The sequence below is a fragment of the Myotis brandtii genome, unplaced genomic scaffold, assembly GCF_000412655.1.
Source record: "Myotis brandtii unplaced genomic scaffold, ASM41265v1 scaffold179, whole genome shotgun sequence".
NCBI classification, from domain to species: domain Eukaryota; kingdom Metazoa; phylum Chordata; class Mammalia; order Chiroptera; family Vespertilionidae; genus Myotis; species Myotis brandtii.
In genome coordinates, this window is record NW_005356635.1 from 3,006,117 (window position 1) to 3,029,684 (window position 23,568).

The 23,568-nt window shown below is 35.5% G+C and overlaps 1 protein-coding gene across 9 annotated transcripts in view; it reads left to right on the forward strand.

The window, feature by feature from the left end:
* The window catches only part of USP25 (ubiquitin specific peptidase 25), a 160,534-nt gene that overhangs the window by 40,828 nt on the left and 96,138 nt on the right, over positions 1–23,568 (forward strand). For all 9 annotated transcript variants that reach the window (XR_001361554.1, XM_014537425.1, XM_014537419.1 and 6 more), the window contains exons 5-7: positions 3,668–3,830; positions 11,107–11,193; positions 19,462–19,599. Coding sequence is in view for 8 of the 9 variants with exons in the window: in XM_014537419.1 (XP_014392905.1) it covers positions 3,668–3,830; positions 11,107–11,193; positions 19,462–19,599 (388 nt within the window). In the remaining variant the exon portion in view is untranslated. The remainder of the gene's footprint in view (positions 1–3,667; positions 3,831–11,106; positions 11,194–19,461; positions 19,600–23,568) is intronic.

The window sequence follows — 23,568 nt, forward strand, 5'->3', positions numbered from 1 at the left end:
GGGAGAGGGGCCATAGGTGATTGGCCAGCAGGGCTGGCCCGGGAGAGGGGCTGTGGGAGATTGTGGGGGCCAGTTGGCCACTGCAGTGCACGTCATAGTGACTGGTCATTCCGGTTTTTCTGTCATTCTGTCCTTCCGGTCACTTGGCTTTTATATATATAGAGATGTCATTGAGACAGATTAATGAGTAATATCTCCTTAAGTTGACTTAGGTTTAGTGTGATCCCAATAAAAATACCAATGATTTTTTTTTAAGGAAATGAACATGATGATTTCTCCCTCCCTCTTCTCTCCCTCCCTTCCTCCCTCCCTCCCCACCCCCCCCTTTTTTTTTTAGTGTACAGCTTAAATGAAATGCCTATTTCCTCAAAGTGGACTTAGATGATCTAAATGGGTTGTTTTTAACATTACTGCTATAATGCAATTTAAATAACAACACGAAAAAAAGAAAACAAGCAAAAATAATGACCCACAATCAGTACCACGAATTTTTAATGGGAAGATGAACATTTACCATACGTAGATGCTTTAAACATTCATTGTGATGTGTAGAAGAGAAGACACAGCATCTTTTTATCTGTTTGTATTACTGGTTGCCATGGTCATGACCAGTGTTGGGAAGATAAGAAAGCCTGTGAAGTGTAGTGGGGGTTGGGTTTTGATTTCTGGCTCTAGGGGTTGCCTTTTGTCATGTTACATTTTGGTCTAGCTATTTCTGAGCTATTTGAAATTTGCAAATTTGTTTTGTTGTTGTGTTTTGTCTACCCTCTCCCTCCCTTCTGTCTCTACTGGCAACCATAATACTTGGAATGCAGCTGTTGCATACTTTAAACTTTAAAGCCTGTGTAGTACCACTGGCTTTACTTTGTGAGTCTAGGAATTTGGTTTTATAGAAAGTTTATGTTTGATATGCCAGTACTGGATTAGAGAAAGGAATACAGGTTTGGGAATAGAGTAGTCTTTGGGCTACAGGTTGGGCTTTTGCTTTGTTTTTATATCTTAGGCAACTTTGAGAAGCAATGGGCATGTATCTCTCTTGAGCCCAAATCAGTTATTACAGTTTGTATCTAATTTTTTTCTGTAATGAAAGGTATATAGGAATGCTGGGGAGATGGTATCTTTCCCTTCCAAGTTTCTCTTTGGAGTAATAATACAAATAGCACAGGCAAGCTGCTTTTGCCCTAGAAAGTACATTTGAGGCAGTACATTCCCCCAAGTCCTGTCAGGGGAGAGAGTAGGCAAAGGAACTAAAAAGCTTTCATTATCTAATTACATTAAGGTAGTATTTACATTACACTATTTGTATGAACACATACAAATGAAGAGGTGTATTTTTTTGGTGGAAGATGGGCAGCAGAGGAGGGTAAGGGAATTGCTATATGGAAACATTAAAAAACAACAACCTCCCTGGGTTTTAATAATCTTAACCAGATGTGGAATAAGAAGAATAGCATTATCTCAGTGCAGTCTAGATGTAAATTTGGGTTGGGTTGTTGACACTTATGGGGAACATGAAACCTAATTTTACTCAGTCTGGTCTTGAGGCTGAATCTCATTTTTTTATTTTGTGACATATATGGATTTTAATTTTTTGTAGATTAGGTGTATTTTTTAGATATTAGGTATTCTCAAGTTTACCATAAGTAATGTCTGTGTAACTCATTGCCTAGTCATTATGATAAATATGATCTGGTCTGCTGGCATTATCAAGAAGGGATCGTTTCTTACTAGTATTTTATTGTAATTAGTCGTTAAAAATGTATAATGGTAGAGGCTCACCCATTAGATTTAGGATTGAGTGTAATTCTCCTAGACTTTTTACTAGCTTATGCTTTAAAAATAAACTCTAGGATCCTCTCTTTAAGTGGTTATTGTACATATCAACAAGGACACGTACAGTTGCTAGGTGCCTCTCCAATCGCTTATATGTGACCACTGGTGCTAATTTCTTCTTTCCTGTGTGAGGTATTGCTACGAGTTTTCCCAGAACTCATTGCATCTTTTATTAGTTCATTCATCTCTAATTACCAAGATAGAAATAAGTTTTCTTTATTTATACTTCTAAATATACATATGCATTACAAAGAAAATATTTTCAAAAGAAATCACTCCCGTTTATAAGTCAGTAAAAATTCAATATATCTTCTTATGTGCAACAGTCTTTTGTGTCATATTTATGTTTTGTATGCTATGCATTAACTTTTCTCTGTTGAGTATAAATTAGTTACCTTGTACAAATTCAGTTTGTTCCAGTTGATTGTTGTTATTGTGCTATAGTGTGCCGACCTGTCCAACTTGAACAGTAGGAAGTCTCAGTTGGCTCTTTGACTTTTTATCTCTCCTTGGAAGGTATGCTGAAATACCTTCCAAGGAGTTATGGTACCTTTTATTGGTAAATAGTTTGAGAAAAAGCCTCTAGTAGCCTAGGTTGCAATCAAAAGGTGATTATTAGGCAAAGTGTGCTGCAAATGTTTGATCACTTGTAATAGTGACAGAGGTGTGAACTGTTTATTTTTAAAGATGTGAGTTTATGTTGCTCTTCATATTTTAAAATATGTTGTTACCTGCTTTTTAAAACCTATTCCCAAATAAAAATTTTATTCTATATTCACATGTTATTTTAAGTAATAATTTGGAATCGTACTACATTGTATCTAATATCATGTTGTTAATAATGCTGTTGGAGTAATCATTTCTTTTTCCCCTACAATTAAGGAATATAACTATATTATTTTGAAATTAATCTGATAGAGTAAAATCTTTAGGATAAAGATGGTGAACTCAAAAAGTTAGAAAAGCTCATTCTTGCTGAGGTTTTTGTAATGAACAAAATAGGATAAGAGAACTGAATATTATTTATGCTTATTTGGAATAGTAATGCATGTCTTGAGCAGGCATTATGCTTGTTAGTTCATATGTGGGAACTAAGGTTTCCCAGCATGTTGTTGCAAGAGCAAAGTAGCATTGCTCTTGCCATGGTTAGGTATGTTTAAGATATTCTGTAGGTGAGCTTATTTTGAAGAGGTTCATATTTTATTATTCTGATACGTAGATATTTATTTCACTTGAATTTTCCATAGGCAAACTTTTGGGTGAAGAAGTGAATACATAAGTATTCTTTTCCTTTATTTGGTTGTCATAGAGTCAGATCTCTAGAACTGAAAGGAACCCTAGCACTTACCTTAACATTTTTTTATAGAAAAGCAAATTAACGGTCAGAGGTGAAAGTGCATTTGTAGTTTTTACTGTTTTCCTGATCATTCAAAGTAATTGTTATAAAAACTAGTCATTTTGTTACATTGTAAATATGTACTTTAATGCAGTGATTTCTCAAAACTTATCTCAGTCCTTTCTATAGTCCTGCCACTAAGCCTTTAATTTGTTGAAACATAATTTAACATATTTTCTATTAAAAACATTATATTTGAAATTTACTGTTTCTTAGAAAAAAGGCTGCATGTCTTGATTCTTTACCACTGCTATGTTTTTAAAGAACACTAACCTCTGCTTGATTAAAGATAGCCCTAAGTAGTACTTCCCCAAATACATTATCTAGAGATTAAGTAATTAAAATCTTTAATTTATGCTATTTCCAGAGTACAGCACTGAATTATAACTGGGTTTTTTTGTGTGTTTTTTTTTTTACTATTTTCTCCCATTGCTTAAGAGTTCTTGAAGCCAGCATAGCAGAAAACAAAGCATGTTTAAAGAGGACACCTACAGAAGTGTGGAGGGATTCTCGAAACCCTTATGATAGAAAAAGGCAGGACAGAGCTCCTGTTGGACTAAAGAATGTTGGCAACACTTGCTGGTTTAGTGCTGTTATTCAGGTAAGGATATTATGCAGATCTTATTTGCTGGGCATGATAGCAGTGGAGAGTGGGTTTGACTTGGCAAGGTTTTAATGTGATTTTCTGTCTAATGAACTAGTGTGGAGATTGCAACATTCCTCAACCTCCTCTCTTCCTCAGTCCCAGGATGGAGTTTTAATGGGAGAGCATTACCTATGCCTTCTTTGGGATTATTTTGAATTAATTTATTATTTGAAACTAATTTCTTCTCCCTCCCTGCTGTTAGGAATTATTGTCAGAGTGGAAAGAAAATATTTCTGAATGTATTTCCCTGCAACTTTAGGAAAGATGTAACCAAGATATGAAACCAGAACTAGTTTTTATTTGTGTATGTCCATTAGATCAGATTTACTTGTATATGCTAGAAAATGTTTTTCATAGAATCATAGTCTTTTAGACACTATTTTAATGAAATAGGGCATTTTATTTATTTGAGGAGGGTGTAGATTTTAAAACATTTTTTTTCTAACCTGGAAAGTCCTTAGTGAAATGTTTCCTGAGCCCCTTATTCTAAAATGGAAAATGTCTGTATGCATAGATACCCATCCTCTTCTTAATCTTGAATAGTTTGCTTTAATTTTTATATCATATGACTATTGTCAATTCTTTACCATTCTCAGACATTGATAACATTATCTCTCAGATTTCAAAACCTTGAAGAATCTCCATAAATGAAATAATCTATGAATAATAACATTTTCTTAATTTTTATTACCCTTTAAGAAAATTCATTAATATTTTGTGTTTATTTTCCTAATACAGTTGAATTGTAGCTTATTTATTTCATGTTCCTGATGTTTCATGTTAAAGCAAGTAACTAGTTTTAACATTTTCTCTAGGATTTTAATTGTGTTTTCTAGGCAATTAATATGTACTTTTAACTTTTTTTCTACTTCAGTGGTGTATTTTTTTTACTCCCCCAAACCCCCATCTTTTGCTTCTGGCACATAATGCGATACAATTTGATTTCCTTTAGTTTTCTGTATTTATGTCTCACTCTTTATAATATACTATGGTGTATGTTAGTTAGTAACTAATATGCTACTTTGTTTTCCAGGCCATTAAAATGTTAAGGAATACCTGGAGTAACAGTAATACCCTTGTTCCTAGCCTTGATTATGCATTATATACTCACATGCCAACAGTATCTACAATTTTATTTGCTATTTTATAGTCTCTTAGAACAGACTATCTTGCTTTACTTTACTAGCACTGTTAGTAAGGCTTTTACCTTTCACTGTCTAATTTAAATAATTTGGACATTTTAAAATATGGAGCATAGTTTTAAGGCTGTGCTCTGAGTGTTCATGAATATGCTTTGCTGCCATAATTTAGACAAGTAAATGTTATTTCTGCACTATTATGGCCAATAAATGAGGTGCATTGATTAGAAACTTCTCTTAAAAAACTGGAAGAAGAAAGAAAAAACTTTCAAATAATCAATATTTATTATTTAGAATAGGCGCTCTTTATTTCTCCACACCATACTGTAAGAAAGCCCCACTGAAATGATAATTAATTTAATATTAATAGATTTGAGGATAACCACTCTTTGTTTTCATAGGATAAACTTCTCTCAGTATCTTAGTTCAAATGTGGAAGAATTGTTCATCTATTTCTACTTTAAGTGGTGTTTGCTGACCTTAGCTTTTCCTTTACATCTCAGATTTTTGGAGTTTCTTTAGTTGGGATGAGGAAAGGACTAAAAAAATTATTTGTCCTTTTTAACAAAGTTGAAGTAATTTTACTAATTTTAAATTTTTCTGCTGCCTAACTGATAACATGGCTTTACCCCACTCCTAACATAGGCAAGTATAGGACACTTGGGATTATTATTTATTATTATTATTTTGGAGAAATTGAGACACCTAGAAGTAACAGCTAACCTTGAAAAAGTTGAGTTATAATGAAGTATTAAGATACTGATTTTGGGCAGTATAGTAAAACATTAAGCTTTAGCTTTGGGGAAATTATGGATGAAAAGAGAACTTTGTCTAAAGATTATTTCAAGTTTTGTTTTTTACTGTAATTTTAAAGTCTATCCTGTTCTAAGTAGCTTTTCATTTCACCATACTCATATATCATGTAGTTCCTGGTTGACTAAAATGCAAACATCCTGAGGGCAGAGAGCACATCTTCTAGATTATTCTGTACAGTCTGACACCTTGAAGGAGCTCCTTATGTAATCATTGAATGAGTGAATAAAGGAACCAAAAAGGAGCAAATATAAATTATGGTAGAATTGAAGACTTATGAAGCTTCTATCACCCTAATGATGTATGGGATTGAAAAGATGCTGCAGGTTTTCAGAAAAATTCAGTATATAATTTAACATGTTTATTCACATCACTTGTTCATGTCTCTTTAATTTTCCTCAAAGAACTCAAATACATAGTTCAATGAGAAAACCAAGAATTTCATAGCAGTAATCTGCCCTAAACCTCCCTGATAATAGTCCTGTGGCAACTACAACCAGTTCTAGCTTTTTCTCCTATTATCTTCATTTTTATAAATGACATGCCATGCCTTCCTGCTGAGGGAAGTGAGGATTTAGCACTTTCATCTCACTTGTCTAGAATCACCATTTCTTCCATCCACCAGCATAGTGGTTGCTCAAGCTAAAAAAAAGAAGCTAGTAGTAAGAGTCTGCATTCCCATGGCTTTGTGAATGCTGCAGTGATTCACTAGGACTTGCCTCTCTGTAACCCTTGTTTTCCTGGTGCTGCCACTTGTTTTTCTGCCTATTTTCTATATACCTATTCTCAATAGTTTCCAGATGCTCCAACATCTCTGTTATCGTCTTATCAGTAATATGTTCTATATGCTCAAACATATTAGCTCAATTTTTGTTGAGTGCTTTACCACAGAAGATTTCTCACCTCAAAACCAGACTGGATTCTGAATCAGTGTGTTGTAAGCATGGTCGCTAGCCTTCTGGGACTGGGGGAGAATCAGTTGGGAGTCTGTTTGCATGTTTTTACTTACTATTCCTATGTATTTATAGCTCTGAATCTCATGCTATTTTTCTATCCTTATACACAATATGACTGATTTTTCTGAACCTGAGTCAGTTAAGTCAATAATATTCAAAGACTAAATTTCTTATATTCCAAAGAAGGAGATAGTTGTTGTCTGGATGGACATAGGGCAGTGATGGCGAACCTTTCGAGCTCGGCGTGTCAGCATTTTGAAAAACCCTAACTTAACTCTGGTGCCGTGTCACATCTAGAAATATTTTGGTATTTGCAACCATAGTAAAACAAAGACTTATATTTTTGATATTTATTTTATATATTTAAATGCCATTTAACAAAGAAAAATCAACCAAAAAAATGAGTTCACGTGTCACCTCTGACACGCGTATCATAGGTTCGCCATCACTGACATAGGGATTTAATTGCTCTATATACAGAAGTTATCTTTTAATCATGCCATCAGCTTTCAATTCCTACCTTACCTTGAAATTTATGATACTAGAGGTCTGGTGCACGAAATTCGTGCATGGGGGGTGTCCCTGAGCTTGGCCTGCATCCTCTTCAATCGGGAACCCCATGAGGGATGTCCGACTGCCATCACTAAACAGGCATTTGGACATGCCTCTCACAATCCGGGACTGCTGGCTCCTAACTGCTCACCTGCCTGATCACCCCTAACTCCTCTGCCTGCCTGCCGGATTGGCCCTAACCACCTCTGCCTGCCTGCTGGATCACCCCTAACTGCTCCCCTGCTGGCTGGATTGCCCCTAACTGCTCCCGTGCTGGCCGGATCGCCCCTAACCACCTCTGCCTCAGCCCTGTACCCGGGACCCAGGATTCCCTCCTCCAGCCAGCCGCAGGCACCCGGGACCCGGGCCAGCTTCACCTGGATCGGCCGCAGCTGCAGGGGACCATGGGTGGGCGGCTTCCCATGGGCCGCAGCCGCAGGCGCCTGGGACTGCGGGGCAGGTGGCTTCTCCATCTCCCGGGCCACAGCCATAGGCGCTGGCATCCGGGACTGCGGAGCGGGTGGCTTCTCCGTCTACCGGCCGCAGGTGCTGGCGCCCAGGACCGCGGGGTGGGTGGCTTTGCCCGGGTCCAGCTTTGTCAGGAAGGATGTCCGAATGGTTGTCCAGAAGACATCTGGTCTAATTAGCATATTACCCTTTTATTAGTATAGATACCATTCTTTTTTTTTTTAAATCCCCCTAGGAAAATGTATCTTGCTTCTCCTCAGTATCTCTGTTATAGACAGGTTATATGTCCTTTTGTTATTTTGTCATCATCAATGGCTGATATTAGCAGCATATTAGACACACTGAAGAGAATTAGTAAACTGGACAGTTGGGCTGAAGAATACTTTGAGACTAAAGCCTTGAAACACAGATGAGAGGAATTTGCACGTGGTGGGTGGGAACATGGTGAATAGCACTAGTACAGTCCATTTGTGGTTCCAGAGGGAGAGGAAAAAGGGATAGGGAAAAAGCAGTATTTGTGAAGAGACAACAATTCCCAAGCAACAGATTTAGGACACAATAGAAACCAAGTCATAGAAACAAAGAACTCTACACCAAGGCACATCATAATAAAACAGAAACATAATGGATTAGAAGTAGCCAGATGGAAAAGATACATCACCTTTCATAAAGGAACAAAAATATGGGTGCTAGAGAAACTAACTGGCCATCTAGAATTCTATAACTAGCAAAAATCTTACCAAAATGAAAAGAAAACCATTTCAGTCAAACAGAAGCTGAAATAACTCATCAGCAGCAGATCCACACCAGAGAAGATGCTTCTGTCTTTTCAGGGAGAAGGGCATAGTTCTCCAGTGGGAGCTCAGAGCCCAGCAGCAGGATTGGGATTCTTTTCATTTATCAGTATTCTCTTTCCTATTTAAATTCTTCATAAGAACAGTCTATATTTTGTTTCCCTTACTTATATCCCATTTCTAGCAGTATTCATTGCTGCTATTTTTGTACTGTTCTACTGAAAAGTGACTTCCCAAATGCCAAATCCAAAAGTTACTGTATTTTTTCATGTATAAGATACTATTTTTTTCTAAGATTGTTAGACTGAAAATCAAGGGGTGTCTTATACACAGAAGTCATCCGAGGAGGGAGCAACAGGGGTGTGTAGCTGCCCATACCTTGTCAAACAGGCTTCCTCTAATCATGAGCCATACTGTTACTGACATCAGCTGCTGCCGTATAATTGGACATGGAGGTGGAGAGTGCACAGGTGCAACAGGAACTGAGCCCATAAAGATGTCAAAAAAATTAAAAAGATAAATACCGGTAAGCGATTGTCTGACTCTGCAAAATTCAAAGTGAATGTAACCAGCTGTGCAAAAGAGCATGGAAATAGAGTTGCAGAGAGACCATTTGGACCTCCTCCCACTGAGTGTATGATCAGACAGTGGAGAAAACAGGAAGAACAACTCCTTAAGATGCCAAAAAAGAAGAAGGCCTTAAGAGGAAAACCAGAAAAATGTTTAAAATATTTATTTCTTAATTTTGGGTTGGAAAAGTGGGGGGCGTCCTATACATGGAGAAATATGGTATTTTCCTGCCCTTACCTTACTGGAATGTGGCACCACCCTTTGATGTTGCTAATCTTGTTCTTGAAATTTGCCTGTGATTCTGTGGTGTACTGGAGAATCTTCTGTGGTACTTTATATCTTTGTTGAGAAGCCCCTGGTAAGGTATTTTTTTCAAGCTCCGCAGTTATTCTGATACTTAGCTGTATTTGAAAGCGCTTGCTTTCTCTGTTTTCTTCTGTGATCTTATACGCTACTTCCCTTATTATTCTTAATTTGTCTTTCTCGCAACTCTTTTTCCTGTAGCTTTTAATTGCTTCTTTTCCCCTAAAGTTTGATCTTGGTCTACTAATACTGTATTCACATTATTTCTGATTTATAACGTCTACTTCTCATTGTTTTAACCTGCCATCACAAGATTGAAATCTCCACAAGGGCAGACAGTTGACACATTTTAGTCTTTGCTGCCTATCTTTCTTTGTATCTGGCATGCAGTGGGTGGATGCTCCGTAAACATTTGTTGAATGGATGCATAAGTGAATTATCTCATATGTGCATATTGTTTAGTTAAGAAATATTTCTAGATCACAAGATAAATTGTTTTCCAACAGTTTCTATTAGTAGATTTATGGTTTTACCTTTCATATTTATGTCTTTAACCCAAATGTATATTTATATATCTATAACTACTACAGTGGGCCACTTTTCTCTACAGCCAACTATCAAAAAAAACCCCTTTGTTTTCTTATTGATTTGTGGTGTCTCCTTTATCTTTTAACAAGTTGGTAACTTGTCTTTACTTAGATTTAATACATTATCACCTCCTGTACAGTGACTTTCAAACTTTATAAACAGACTCACAGAAAGGAGTACATTCTACTTTGTAAAACACTTTGCACGTATACATGCATGTACAAAATCTACAATGAAACTTTACAAACAGTACTCTGTGGTGAATTTACTGTGTATGAATATGCTCTGAGATTTTACATTGTATTTCATTTCATTTTTTAAACAAATGTTTATCATGATGACTGTGGATTATAAGCTATAGTTTATATAGCTCTCATTATACTCTGTGAAGAATACTGCTATATCTTAGAGTCACATTTATATTGTTACAATTATTTATCTTCCTTCTAGGTTATGTGTCTCCTTGAGCATAGAGATAATATGTAATTTCTTTTTGTGTCTCCATCACCAGGCATCTGACCCATAAATTTACCTGTACTATATTTTTGTAGAATTAATACCTCTAGATAACTTATAGTAAACATAATATGTTTAAAAAGTTCTAGACTTATGTTCAATTTGTAACAATGAAATTGGGGCTCACCACAACATGAGGAACTGTATTAAAGGGTTGTGGCATTAGGAAGGTTGAGAACCACTGTTCTAGACTTTGCTTTTGTATACCTTTTATTTTGAGGAAACTACATATTAGGCACAGTGTAACATAAACAGAGAGAGCTTTTAATATATAGTATGTATGTTTGAGTTGTCCATGTATAATTTCAACTTTTCAGTATTATAAATAATTGTTAATGATCAAGAACAGCATGTCCAAATATAAGTAATTTGACTTTTTCTCAGGGGAATAATAGGCCTTCTTGCACCAATTGCAATAATTCTGTGATGAAGTGCATAGTTGTCAAAAATAAACCTCTGAAACACATTCTATTTTTACTGTTCTGTTAATAGAATTTTTCCTTACGTTTCTTAAATTGTTGTTCTTTTTCAGTCATTATTTAATCTTTTGGAATTTAGAAGATTAGTTCTGAATTACAAGCCTCCGTCAAATGCTCAAGATTTACCTCGAAATCAAAAGGTAAAATTAAGCAGAGGTTCTTAATTTTTAATTTGTGTTTATTTTGGGGGCATTTGCCTCTCATCAAATCTTGAACCAGTGTCAAATTTGAACGTCAACTCATTAATTTCATTCACTACTACAGTAACTTTCAGTTCTTTGTCAGTGTATTGTGAATATGAATTTTTCTTCACCTGTGTGGCAGTATTATTCCAATTTTTTGTGTAAGTTTACTAATTGCTTTTTCTTTTGGACTGTCCAATTTCAGTAAACTTTATAGGCTGCAATGTACAATTCAAGAACTTTCCTTATCTCCTGAAAAATTCTGTTGAAATCAAAAGTTTTTTCTGTAGTTCATCCCTTTAAAAGCTTACTTTTGCACTGGCTGTTTTGCAATGCAAATCTATTTTGGTAGGCAGTATAATGTAAAAGCACAGATACGAGGACCAGGTTGCCTGGTTCTACTGTGGAGCTAACGCAAGACAGATCATCTTATCTGATCTGTCTCTGTTCAGTTTACTTATCTGAAAAGTGTAAATAATAATGGCAGTTATTTTATCAAGTACTGTGAGAATTAAATAATATAAAACATGTAAAGGGCTTCTAGTACATAGCAAGTACCAGGTGTCAACTGTTAGTTATTGTATTGTTCATAGTAGCTTTTCAAAATATAGGACTGATTTGCATGCAGAAATTCATACTTACTGGGCAAAAATTAATTATGGAGATAATATGCTTGAGTGTAGGTCTTCAGTGATCTTCTCATAAACACATTGTAGCCCTAAAGGGAACTAGTTTTCATTAAAGTGTTGAACTTTGTGTGACCCGTTATTAGTAGTAATGATGAATTATTCAGTTACGTTTTTCTTTTAGTGTATAATTTTGAAAACTACATTTCCTACAAACATATGAAACGTTTATAATGCAAGCTAATGGGAATATAGCTTGATTTATAACCAGTTTTTCAGTCTATAATCTTTAGATTATAAAGTGTCAGGCTGATAAACAAGCCATTTTCAAAAGGGAACTAAGGTCATCTGATAACTCCTCATACCTCCAGAGAAGCTAAACAAACCCCTTGAGTCATCACAATGTTCACATGAAAGTTTGGGATTACTGCTGCCCTTTATCGCAATTTGCTAATTTGAACAGTCCTCTCTTCCAATGTGTCCATTGGAGTGTATTTATAATTTACTTAACATTATTTAAAATTATTACTTCCAGTTACATTTTCATATGTATCTTGACCTTTTCTTTTATGTTCCTAGATTTTAGTGCTTTACAGAGTTTTAACTTCTTTTATTCTTCATAGTGTTGACTCAAATAAGTTACTTTTCTAATCTTGCATAATAGACAATTGTGATATCCATGCTTATATACCAGAGCTAGTTTGGGGGTTGTGAGAATGTTCAACTAAATGCTAGAGAAATACATGAGCCAAGTCTTCAGCATCTTTCTAGAAAGATTTATTTCTTGCAGGGGAAGGGTCAGCATATCCAGGTGTTCCTTTAGCTTAAGATATAAAAAGAACTTCTACTTCCATTCAGAAAAGACACTTATTTAGAAGAATACCGCAGAATTTTGTAAAAGATTGTTCCACAAATGAGGTATTCTTTAATTTGGCATGGTGACAGCAATACATTCTATATCGATATCTATAAAGCAAATATGTGGGATTTATAGGTAGTTAACCAACCTCTGATTGGTGCTACATTCAGTTAGGTTATAAAAGACACAGGTTTTTAAAAGGGTGTCAGTGTAACTTTTATCACTTATTATTTAATAATGCATTTATGTGTAGCTCATGCTTGCTGCTACTGAGTTTGAAAACTGTGTTAAGATATAGCATACCCTGTGATCACTTAAAGCACAGAGATGCTATTTGCTTAAACTGCTGAGCAGGGTATTTTTATCAGCACTTAGAGGTTGCCAAAAATCATACATATTGAAGTGAGAAAAAGAAATGGAGTCTTTGAAATCAGTTTGTATTTTCGGTAGACTTGGTTATTGTTTCTAGCAGTTGAAACTAATTTTATACATTCTTATTTATTTGTACTGTTCAGATTTTAATGTGTAGTAGAACTGTGAAGTACCAGAAATTTAAAGATAGATTCTCACTGTAAACATCTCATCTCTACCCACCTTCACACGAACTGTCATTGGCCTAAGAAGTTACAAACTGACGGCAAAGCATATGTTAACAATTACAACACAAATATGCATAAGCTCATAACACTTAGAAATTTTATATAAATAGCTAAAGTTTTATTAATCATAAGGTTACTAGAGGCCCAGTGCACAAAATTCATGCACTGGTAGGGTCCCTAGCAGCTGCTGGCTGCGAGCTAGGTACTCCCTCCCTTCCCCCAGCTGGCTGCGCCCCCTGGTCGAACTCCCAGATGAACTCCCTGTTGAGGGGATAATTTGCATACTATGCTTTTATTATATAGGATATTACTTAAAGTCTTGATTTAAGAAAATTTCCAAATAATATCTCCCCACTTTTCACTACTCACAAGTGAGAAGCATATGAGAAAGGAATGTGTTTAGTTGAACACCCAACTGTATTACTACACAGATACATGAAAGAATTTTGAATTTTACAAATAAAAGAGCCATTCTGGAATTTCTGTCTTTAACCATGATGAGGTAATAGAGACTGGATTTACAAGTCTTTGTATATTTTAGAGGATTCAAAGCATAAAAAGTATGTGTTCTAACTATAATGAAATTAAGTTAGAAGTTAACAAAAAGAGCCGAAACCGGTTTGGCTCAGTGGATAGAGCGTCGGCCTGCGGACTGAAAGGTCCCAGGTTCGATTCCAGTCAAGGGCATGTACCTGGGTTGCGGGCACATCCCTAGTGGGAGATGTGCAGGAGGCAGCTGATCGATGTTTCTCTCTCATCGATGTTTCTAACTCTCTATCTCTCTCCCTTCCTCTCTGTAAAAAATCAATAAAATATATTAAAAAAAAAAGAAGTTAACAAAAAGATATCCAGAAAATCTCCCTGATAGTTGGAAATTAAATAATATGCCTTTAACCCAAAGGACAAAGGGATAGTTCAGAATACTTTGAACCAGATAAAAATAAAACCTTACATATTAAAATTAGAGGGATGCAGCTAAAAACAAAAGTAATGGTAAGTCGATAATATATGAATTAAACATCTTATTGGTAAATAAGAGTGGTTTCAAATTAATGACAACAATTTACACATCAAGAACTTGGTGGGGAAAGGCAATTAATTTGAAAGCAGAAGACAAGGAATAATGAAGATAAGAGAATAAATCAATGAAACAGAAATCAGGAAAATAATAGAGAAAATTAATGGAATTAAAAGCTACTTTTTAAGAAGATTGGTAAAATTGATGAACTAGGTAGACTGAGTAAGAGAAAAGAAGGAAGAAACAAATTATCAATATAAAGAATAAAAGAGGGGCATATCAGTACATATTCTATAGATAATTAAAGAGAATAGTGGTATATTATAAACAGATAAATATCTTAAAACACACAAGCTATTGAAGCTCACTGATAAAAAGATAGATAATCTGAGTATCCCTATATTACATTAAAAAATGAATTTTTAAAAATAATAGTTGAACAGCCACCAAAAATTTAACAACAAAATCGTTCACTGGTGAGTTATACTAATTATTTAAGAAAGAAATAATACCAGTTCTCTAAATACTTTTCCAGAAAATTGAAGAAGAGAGAAAACTTCCCAACTCACTTATGAGCGTAGGATTTTCCTGAAACCAAAAGTACAAAAAGTTATTCAAACAAAAGAAAACTACAGACGAGTATTTCTCATGAATGTAGAAATAAAAGTTGTAGCAGATTTTGGCAAATTGAATTCTGTGGTATGTATAAAGGATAGTACCTTATTGACAGGTGGGGTTTACCCAGGACTACAAGATTGGTTATATGTTCAAAAATCAGTATAATTCACCACATTAACAGAGACTATGGAAGAAAACCATATGATTGTCTTAGTAGATGAAGAAAAAGGGTTTGGCAGAAAGCTAACATTTATTTATTGCAAAATCTCTCAAAACTAGGGATAAAAAGAAACTTTCTTATCCTGATAAAGCTCATTTATGAAAAATATTAAACTAATATAATACTTAATGGCAGAAGACCAAATGCTTTTCCCCAAAGATGAGAGCAAAGCAAGGATTTCAACCCTCACTACTTCTATTAAACATTAGACTGGAGTATTTAAGTAGTGCTGTAAAGCAAGAAAAGGAAATAAGCATGTAGATTGGAAAATAAAGCTTTTTTTTGCATGTTTATGACTTGTCTCTGTAGAGAATCTCAAGTATTCTACAAAAAAAATGCTTAGGAACAAGAAATGATGATCAAGGTTACATGATACAAAGCAAACATACGAAAATCAATTATATTTCTAAATACTTGCCATACACAATTGGGAATTTAAATTTTGAAATACTTATATACAATAGCAGAAAATATGTACTTTTAGGGGTAAAATGAACAAAAGATATATATGAAAAACTATAGAATATTACTGAGAGAAATTAGAGAAATAAAAAGATATATATCATGTGCCTGTATCAGGGGGTTCAATATTATTAAGGTGTCACTTGTTCTTGATTTAATCTGTTTATTCACTGCAATCCCCATAATAATCCCAAGAGGTTTTTTTCATAGGATTGACAAACTGATTCTAAAATTTATATGGAAAATCAAAATATGTAGAATGGCTATAACAATTTTAAAAAGAAAGATAGTGTTGGAGGAGTAATTATCAGGCTACAATGATCAAGAAACTCTGCTATTGGCAAAAACACTGGTCATATAGACCAGTGAAGCATAATAGAGTCAAGAAATAGACCTCACAGAAACCGGTTTGGCTCAGTGGATAGAGCGTCGGCCTGTGGACTGAAAGGTCCCAGGATCGATTCCGGTCAAGGGCATGTACCTGGGTTGCGGGCACATCCCCAGTGGGAGATGTGCAGGAGGCAGCTGATCGATGTTTCTCTCTCATCGATGTTTCTAACTATCTCTCTCCCTTCCTCTCTGTAAAAAATCAATAAAATATATTTTTTTAAAAAAAAGAAAGAAATAGACCTACATATCTCAGGTGAATTGATTTTAGTCATTGTTGCCAAAACAATTCAGTGGGCAAAGAAAAATCTTAAACTTACAGTGTCATAGGCAGAAGAATAATCCTCAGTTCTTACAGAATACTATATTATACAGGTATCTTGCTTTAGAAATCCATAGAGGAATTTTTGCTTTTATGAAAAAAAGTTGTTCCAGCAATAATGTAGGTCTTTCGTAAAACTGAACTGGCATAAGTTGAACTTTCAGAAAGCAGAGGATACTGTTCACTACACATTTTGGCTTAGGAAAAGCTTCATAGGAACACTCTAGATAGTGTGGGGAACATGTGTATGAAAAAAATATAATGGATTATAGAACTAAAAGCAAGAACTATATATAAAAATTATTGAAGAAAACATAAGAAAAATTTAGTGTCTTGAGTTTAAAAGATGTCTTAAGTAAGATAACAAAAAGGCACAAATCATAAAAGAAAAAATTGATAAATTAGACTATTAAAATTAAAAACTTGTAATCTTTGAAAATTATATAAAAAAGAAAAGTCAAGCTACAGACTGGAAGAAAATATTAGCAAAACATATATCACAAAAAGGAATTGTATCTAGAATGTCTTCAGAACTTGTACAAGTTAATAATAAAAGTAACCTATTATTGTACTGGGAAAAATATTTGAATATATACTTCACCAAATAATATATGTAGATATATGCACATGAAAAAATGCTCAACATTTGGAAAATGCAAAATGAAACTAAAGGTGCTGTATACCCACAAGAAGAACTAAAGTTAAAAATATAACACATATGTAAGTGTTGTAGAATGTGGACCTAGAACTGTCATTATACTGCCAGTGGGAATATAAAATAGTGCCATGCCTTTGGAAAACAGTTTGGTTTTTTTCTTAAAAACACATACACAATCTAGCTCTTCCCTCTGGGTTTTTACTCAAAAGAAATGAAAGCATATGTTCACACAAAGATATGTGCAGTGATATCCACAGAAGCTAGAACAGGTTAATGGATAAATAAATGTGGTATATCTACACAATGGAAGACCACTGAGCAATAAAATGGAATGAATTATTATTAATATGCACAGTCATGAATGAAGATCAAAATAATTATGCCTATTATAAGAAACCAGACTAAAACAAGTACATAGTGTATGATTTGATTTATATAAATTTCTAGAAAAGGGACCATGTTTGCCTGGGATGATTAGGAAGAGGAATGAGGGATGAAGAACCTTTGGGGCATGATGGATAGGTACGTTATCTTGATTGTGGTGATGCTTTCGTGAATATATATGACTGAAGCTCAAAAAATTGTACACTTTATACTATACAGCACAGTTTATACCAGTTATACCTTGATAAATGTGTTTGAAAAAAGACCAATATTTGAATAGTTTTTATATGTGGTGGTATTTTCATAATTTATCCAAATACAGTAGCTGCTTTTAACATAATTTATGGTTTTGCCACTTGAAATTTAAAAAGTCATAGGAATTGTCTAAGAGAAATATATATCATTATATTAAAGTATTTTCTTAATATACTTTTTTAGCAGAATTCCACTTAATTTTCAAAAGTCAGTTATTTTATCTTTGTGACTTCACAAGGAGTGTCTCAAAACACTGCACTGACTTTAGATATAGTGATAAATGAAGAAATTGATCTCAGGAAATTGAGGATATTTATGGAAATTATTTTGTGGACTAAAATTTGTAGTTTTTACACTTTTAAAACTTATTTATATAGGACAATTGTAGGGGAATAGGAAGTACCACAGAAAAATCATGGATCAGTTTTATATCTGAATTAAAATTTTTGCATTTAATGTTTATCATAGATAAAAAATTTATTATCCTTAAATAAAATGCATGTTTCCCATAACTTAGCATTTTTATGTCAGACAATGCTCTTTGTGATTACTCTATAGTTTTGGATCAAATATTTGGAATCAGTTTTATTCCCTTACACCTATCTTAGAATTCCTTTTTTAATGCATTCTGGGAGCAGCTGTTTCTATATTGTTTATATTAGTGTGAAAGTAATTATACACACACCCCTACAGTTTTATAATGCTGAGAACTCCAACTCTGCAAACTTGGAAAACTTTTCTAATATTTAAATAGCATAATAAGTTTTATCTGTTAAAATTGATAAATTAGACTTCATTAAGATTAAAAACTTGTAATCTTTGAAAAATGTATACAAAAAGAAAAGGCAAGCCACAAACTGGAAGAAAATATTAGCAAAACATGTATCACATAAAGGAATTTTATTTAGGTTATACACAGAACTTGTACAAGTCAATAATAAGACAAGTAGCCTATTACTGTATTGGAAAAATATGTGAACATATACTTCACCAAATAAGATGCAGATATGCACATGAAAATATGCTCAACATTATAAGTCATTTGGAAATTTGTTACTGCAGGAGCTAACTGTATAAGAACTACTTTTGTTGCCATAAAATATTTCACTAACATATGTGAATTACATTCTTTTAAAAGTTTCCTTCTTATTAAGTTTACAGTCTTATTGAGAAAAGTTGAGTAAGATTTCAGAGGAGCACTAGGTGGATGATACATTAGTCTAATATTATGATCTAGATGAATTGTTAGACTAATATTAGGATCATCACATGACAGTGGCAGTTGGTAATTTATTGTTGAATGAAAGACATTTATTTTAGTAGCTATGGAGTTTGAAGGGATCATTGACTTGGAGGGTCTGGGAAGGCTTCATGGAGGTAGAGGGATTTTTGATTAAATGGATTTATCAGGGTAAAATACCTACACAGGGCCTGGTATGTAGCTAACACCCATTGTATGGTAATGATGGTTATTGCTGTCCTCAGCAGCATCTGGGCCTTGCTGAATGGAAAAGGATTATAATAAACAGACTTGAATGAGGAGGATATTCTTGCTGGGTAATGACATGATTTGCTATGAATATGTGGCATTTATGCTGAAATTGTGAGCTTAGCCTAGATACTTTGCTGTTTTTGTGGTTGATTCCTTCTTGAGTCTCCTAAATGACATCACTCTTCTTTAATTATGATACAGGAGTGCTGGACTCGTTCCTAATCTATATTACTTAAATTTTTGTTTAGTTTTTAATGAATATCTGTTTACCAATAAAGATTTTGTTAATCTTCATTTAAAAGTCTTTTTTTCTTTGATCCCATTAGGAGCATCGGAATTTGCCTTTTATGTGTGAACTGAGATATCTATTTGCACTTCTTGTTGGTACTAAAAGGAAATATGTTGATCCCTCAAGAGCAGTTGAAATTCTTAAGGATGCTTTCAAATCAAGTGACTCCCAGCAGGTAGTTCTATTGTGCTTACTTGTTTATAAATAATTTGTATTTTACTTAATCTGATCACTCAGCAGTTTTTTCAAAGGTTCATATAATTGAATATGTTGTTATTCATCTTTATTAAAAATAAGCTGGAGCCATTTAAAACATTTATTTGGAGGAATTATTTTAAATTAAGAAAAGTAATAATGATCTTGAAAGTGTTAAGATAAATCAAAGTATCATTTATATTACGATTGAAACTGGTAAGTTACAACAATGGGTAAAAGTAAAAATTCTCTAAAAACATGTAATTGAAAATATTCACAAATGTATGATAACCCAATGCCAGTACAGTGTGCCTGCTTTTGAGATGCGTCTTTTTGCTGGCAGGTAATAGTTTTTCTTAATTATTCAGAAAGGTTTCTGATCTACATTAACTTAGTTATGTTGCTTTTTTCCCCCCTTTTAATCTTTATGTACTGCTATTTGAAAGGTTAAAGTGGGTGGTGCATGGGCTGGCTAAATAGCCATCTCAGATGGTGATCAAAGAAAATTGAATTTATTTAAGGAAAGGGAATGAGAGATGGGGATATCCAAAGGGAAGGGCTACACAGAGAAAAGGGGGCCTTGGAGACCAGTTCAGTGGGTTAGCCCCTGCCCGTTGCTCCCCTGGTTGTAAGTCTTGTGGGGTCCCTTACGTGCCTATCAGAGAATGGTCTTTTTTCCTAGGTTAGATTCCTCCCCCTAATCATCACCATTTTAGGTCCTACTGCTCATGCCTCATAGTAGAAGGACCTCCCCCTGGGCTGTCTTGGCTTCTGCTGGGCAAGTGCCCACCAGAGAAGTCCTGGTACTCTGCTGGTTGTACCCTGGGGAGATTGGAAAGCCAGTTTTTCTTCCCTAAACGGGATGGAGGGATGATAATCCCCTTGGGAGGGCAATGCTGCTGTCACCTAGTGTGCATGGAGCTGTGGCTTCTGACCTAATTAAACTTAGCCAATTTTCCTCCTTTCTTTTATTAATATCTAGCTAGTCTATGCTAACAATACCAGTATTTGCTTTTATTTATTGTTTTCAGTTTTTTAAAATATCTAACTGTCCCAGTGTCTGTTAGGTTAGTGTCTTATCTGTTATAACAGTTCTTAAATACATCAAAAGAAATAATATTCCTAAAAATGATCCCAAACCACCATTTTAGGGCACTCTTTCTGGTTTTAAGTGTTACCAAAGAAATTATTGGGCCAGATTTCCCAAACAGGAGTGGGAGTTGGGTTCTTGGGGTATCACTGAAATAAGAATTTTCAGAAGCTCCCACGGGAGAGTGAGATATAGTAAAAGGCTTTATTTGTGTAGAGTTATATTCTTACGGTTGTCAAGTCCCATGTCTGTTAACCCAGTCCTGAAAGAGGAGCAGCTGGGATTCCAGTAAAGCCAAAAGCAAAGCCAGGGTCCAGATGGTCTGTTTCATGTTGCAGCTGAGATTAGTTCAGCATTAGGCTAGTTACAGTCCATCAGCCCATTGTGTGGGTCCCACATGGCTATAAGCCATGTGAAATGCCCCCTTGTAGCAGAAGTCACAGGAGCACAGGTACCAGGAGAAGCAAGAGCCCAGAGAGCAAAAGCCAAGAAAGTGCACTCCTTTGTTCAGAAGTTTAAATATTCATGTTTCCTGCTCTTGAAGTGGCCACATCTATTTGCTTCCAGGTGTGAATGACATGTAAGCACCTTCCCAAGTCACTCAGACCTTACTAAGCATGCGACCAAACTGCCTTTGTCCAGTCCCTTGCCCCATCAATCAGGGAATGGACTTGGTGAGTGTTAACTTACCAAAGGTATATAAATAGCATGTGAATATTAACTAGTTTTCCCTCTATTCCTTTCCTGTTAAATAATAATCAGATTATTAAAATTGGTGCCGGCCCGATTGCCTCCAGCTCCCCTCCCCTGCCAGCCCAATCACCCACAACTGCCCTACCCTGCTGGCCCGATCGCCCACAACTGCCCTCCCCTGCCACGACCCGCCTCCTCCACCGGGACCCGCCTCCACTGTGCGAGGTGACAGAAACGCTGGGACCGGCCTCCTCCATGCTGTGCGGAGCCACAGGAACCCCAGGCCTCATTGTGCGGAGCGGCCGCCAGGCCCCACCTATGCTGTGCACGTGGCCATCTTGTGGCGGCCATCATGTGGTGACCATCTTTTAGTGGCCCTCTTGTGGCGACGTCACGTATCAGGGCGCGAGGACCACCTAGGCTTTTATTAGTATAGATAGGTTCTTGTTGGTGGTCATAATGGAATACTTTATGCCTGTGTTCCTTCTTCCCTTTCTATTTCTTCTTTTTACAACAGTCCCTTTAGCATTTCTTGCATTGCTGATTTGGTGGTTTTAAACTCCTTTAGCCTTTTTTTTGTCTGTGAAGCTCCTGATTTCACCTTCAGTTTTGAATGATAGCTTGCTGGCTAGAGTATTCTTGGATTTAGTCCCTTGATTTTCATCACTTTGTATACTTCATGCCATTTCCTTCTGATCTGTTGAGAAGTTGTGGATAGTCTAATGGGAGATCCCTTGTAGGTAACTTTCTGTCTCTGTCTTGCAGCTTTTAAGATTCTTTCTTTGTCTTTCACATTTGCCAATTTAATTATGATGTGTCTTTGTATAGATCTTTTTGAGTTCATCTTGATTGGGATCCTCTGTGCTTCTGGACTTGTGTGACTTTTTTCTTCCCAAAGTCAGGGAAGTGTTCTGTCATAATTTCTTCAAACAGATTTTTTATTCCTTGCTCAGCTACCTTTCCTTCTGGCACCCCTATTATGTGATTGTTGTTTTATTGTTGTCCCAAAGCTCCCTTAAACTCTCCTCTTGTTTTTTATAATTTTTATTTTCCCAATTGCTGCTCTGCTTGGGTGTTTTCTACCTTGTCTTTTAACTTGCTGATTTGGTCCTCAGCTTCCTCTAGTCTACTGTTGAAACCTTCCATGGTTTTCTTTATTGCAGCTATGTCATTCTTCATTTCCTCTGGATTCTTACTCATGGTGTATTTCTCATTCGGGTCCCTATAATTCTCATTGAGTTGCTTGTAATTCTTATTCAGATGTTTGAGCATCCTTATAACCATTACTCTGAATTCTTTATATGACAGATTTCTTGCCTCCATTTCATTTAGTTCCTTTTCTGGTGATTTCTCCTTTTCTTTCATTTGGGGGTTGTTTTTTTGTCTCCCCATTTTAGCTGTTCCTTTGTATTTGTTTGTATATATAGATCTAACTGCTGTGCCCCCCAGATTTTTTGTGTTGGTCTTATGTAGTAGTTGTTTTGTGGGTCCGAGTGGTGGTGTCTCTCAGGTCTCCTGGGCTGGGTGTTCTAGGGAGGCCCCCTACTTGAAATATTTGAATCTTGAATGTTATTGTCCCATTCCTAGATGGAGTGTCATCTGATTATGTGGCTCACTCCCAACCATGTCATGCCAGCCAGTGTGGAGGTGCTGACTAAACAGCACAAAATACTACAGAACAAGACATGACACAGAAGGAACAGAAAATGAATGTACACAAGACCGCTATCGCCCCAACAGTGACCACCAGAGAAAAGAGAATTAGAAAAGAGAATGATGGAATGGAAGGGAGGGAGGGAGGGAGGGAGGGAGGGAGGAAGAAAAAATTTTTGGAGAAAACATAAACAAATGAAACAAAAAGCACAAACAAAAAGCACCCAGAAATGTGGGCGGGGGGCAGAATCTGTAGATGCAGAATTTAAATAAAGAAAATAAGAATAAAGAATTAGAGGAATGGGGGAAGGACCATGGTTTAGAAAAAGGAGTAGAGAAAAAATGAGAAGACAAGAAAAAAATATTTGCAAAGGAGAATACAGGAGAGAGCAAATAGGCCTAAATTTAGGAAGTGAAACAAGAAATTAGAAGAAGAAATGAGAAAGAGAAGAGAGAAAAAAAATTAAAAAATTGAGCAGTGGAAGAAAAAGGAAAGAGAACAGGAAATTGAGT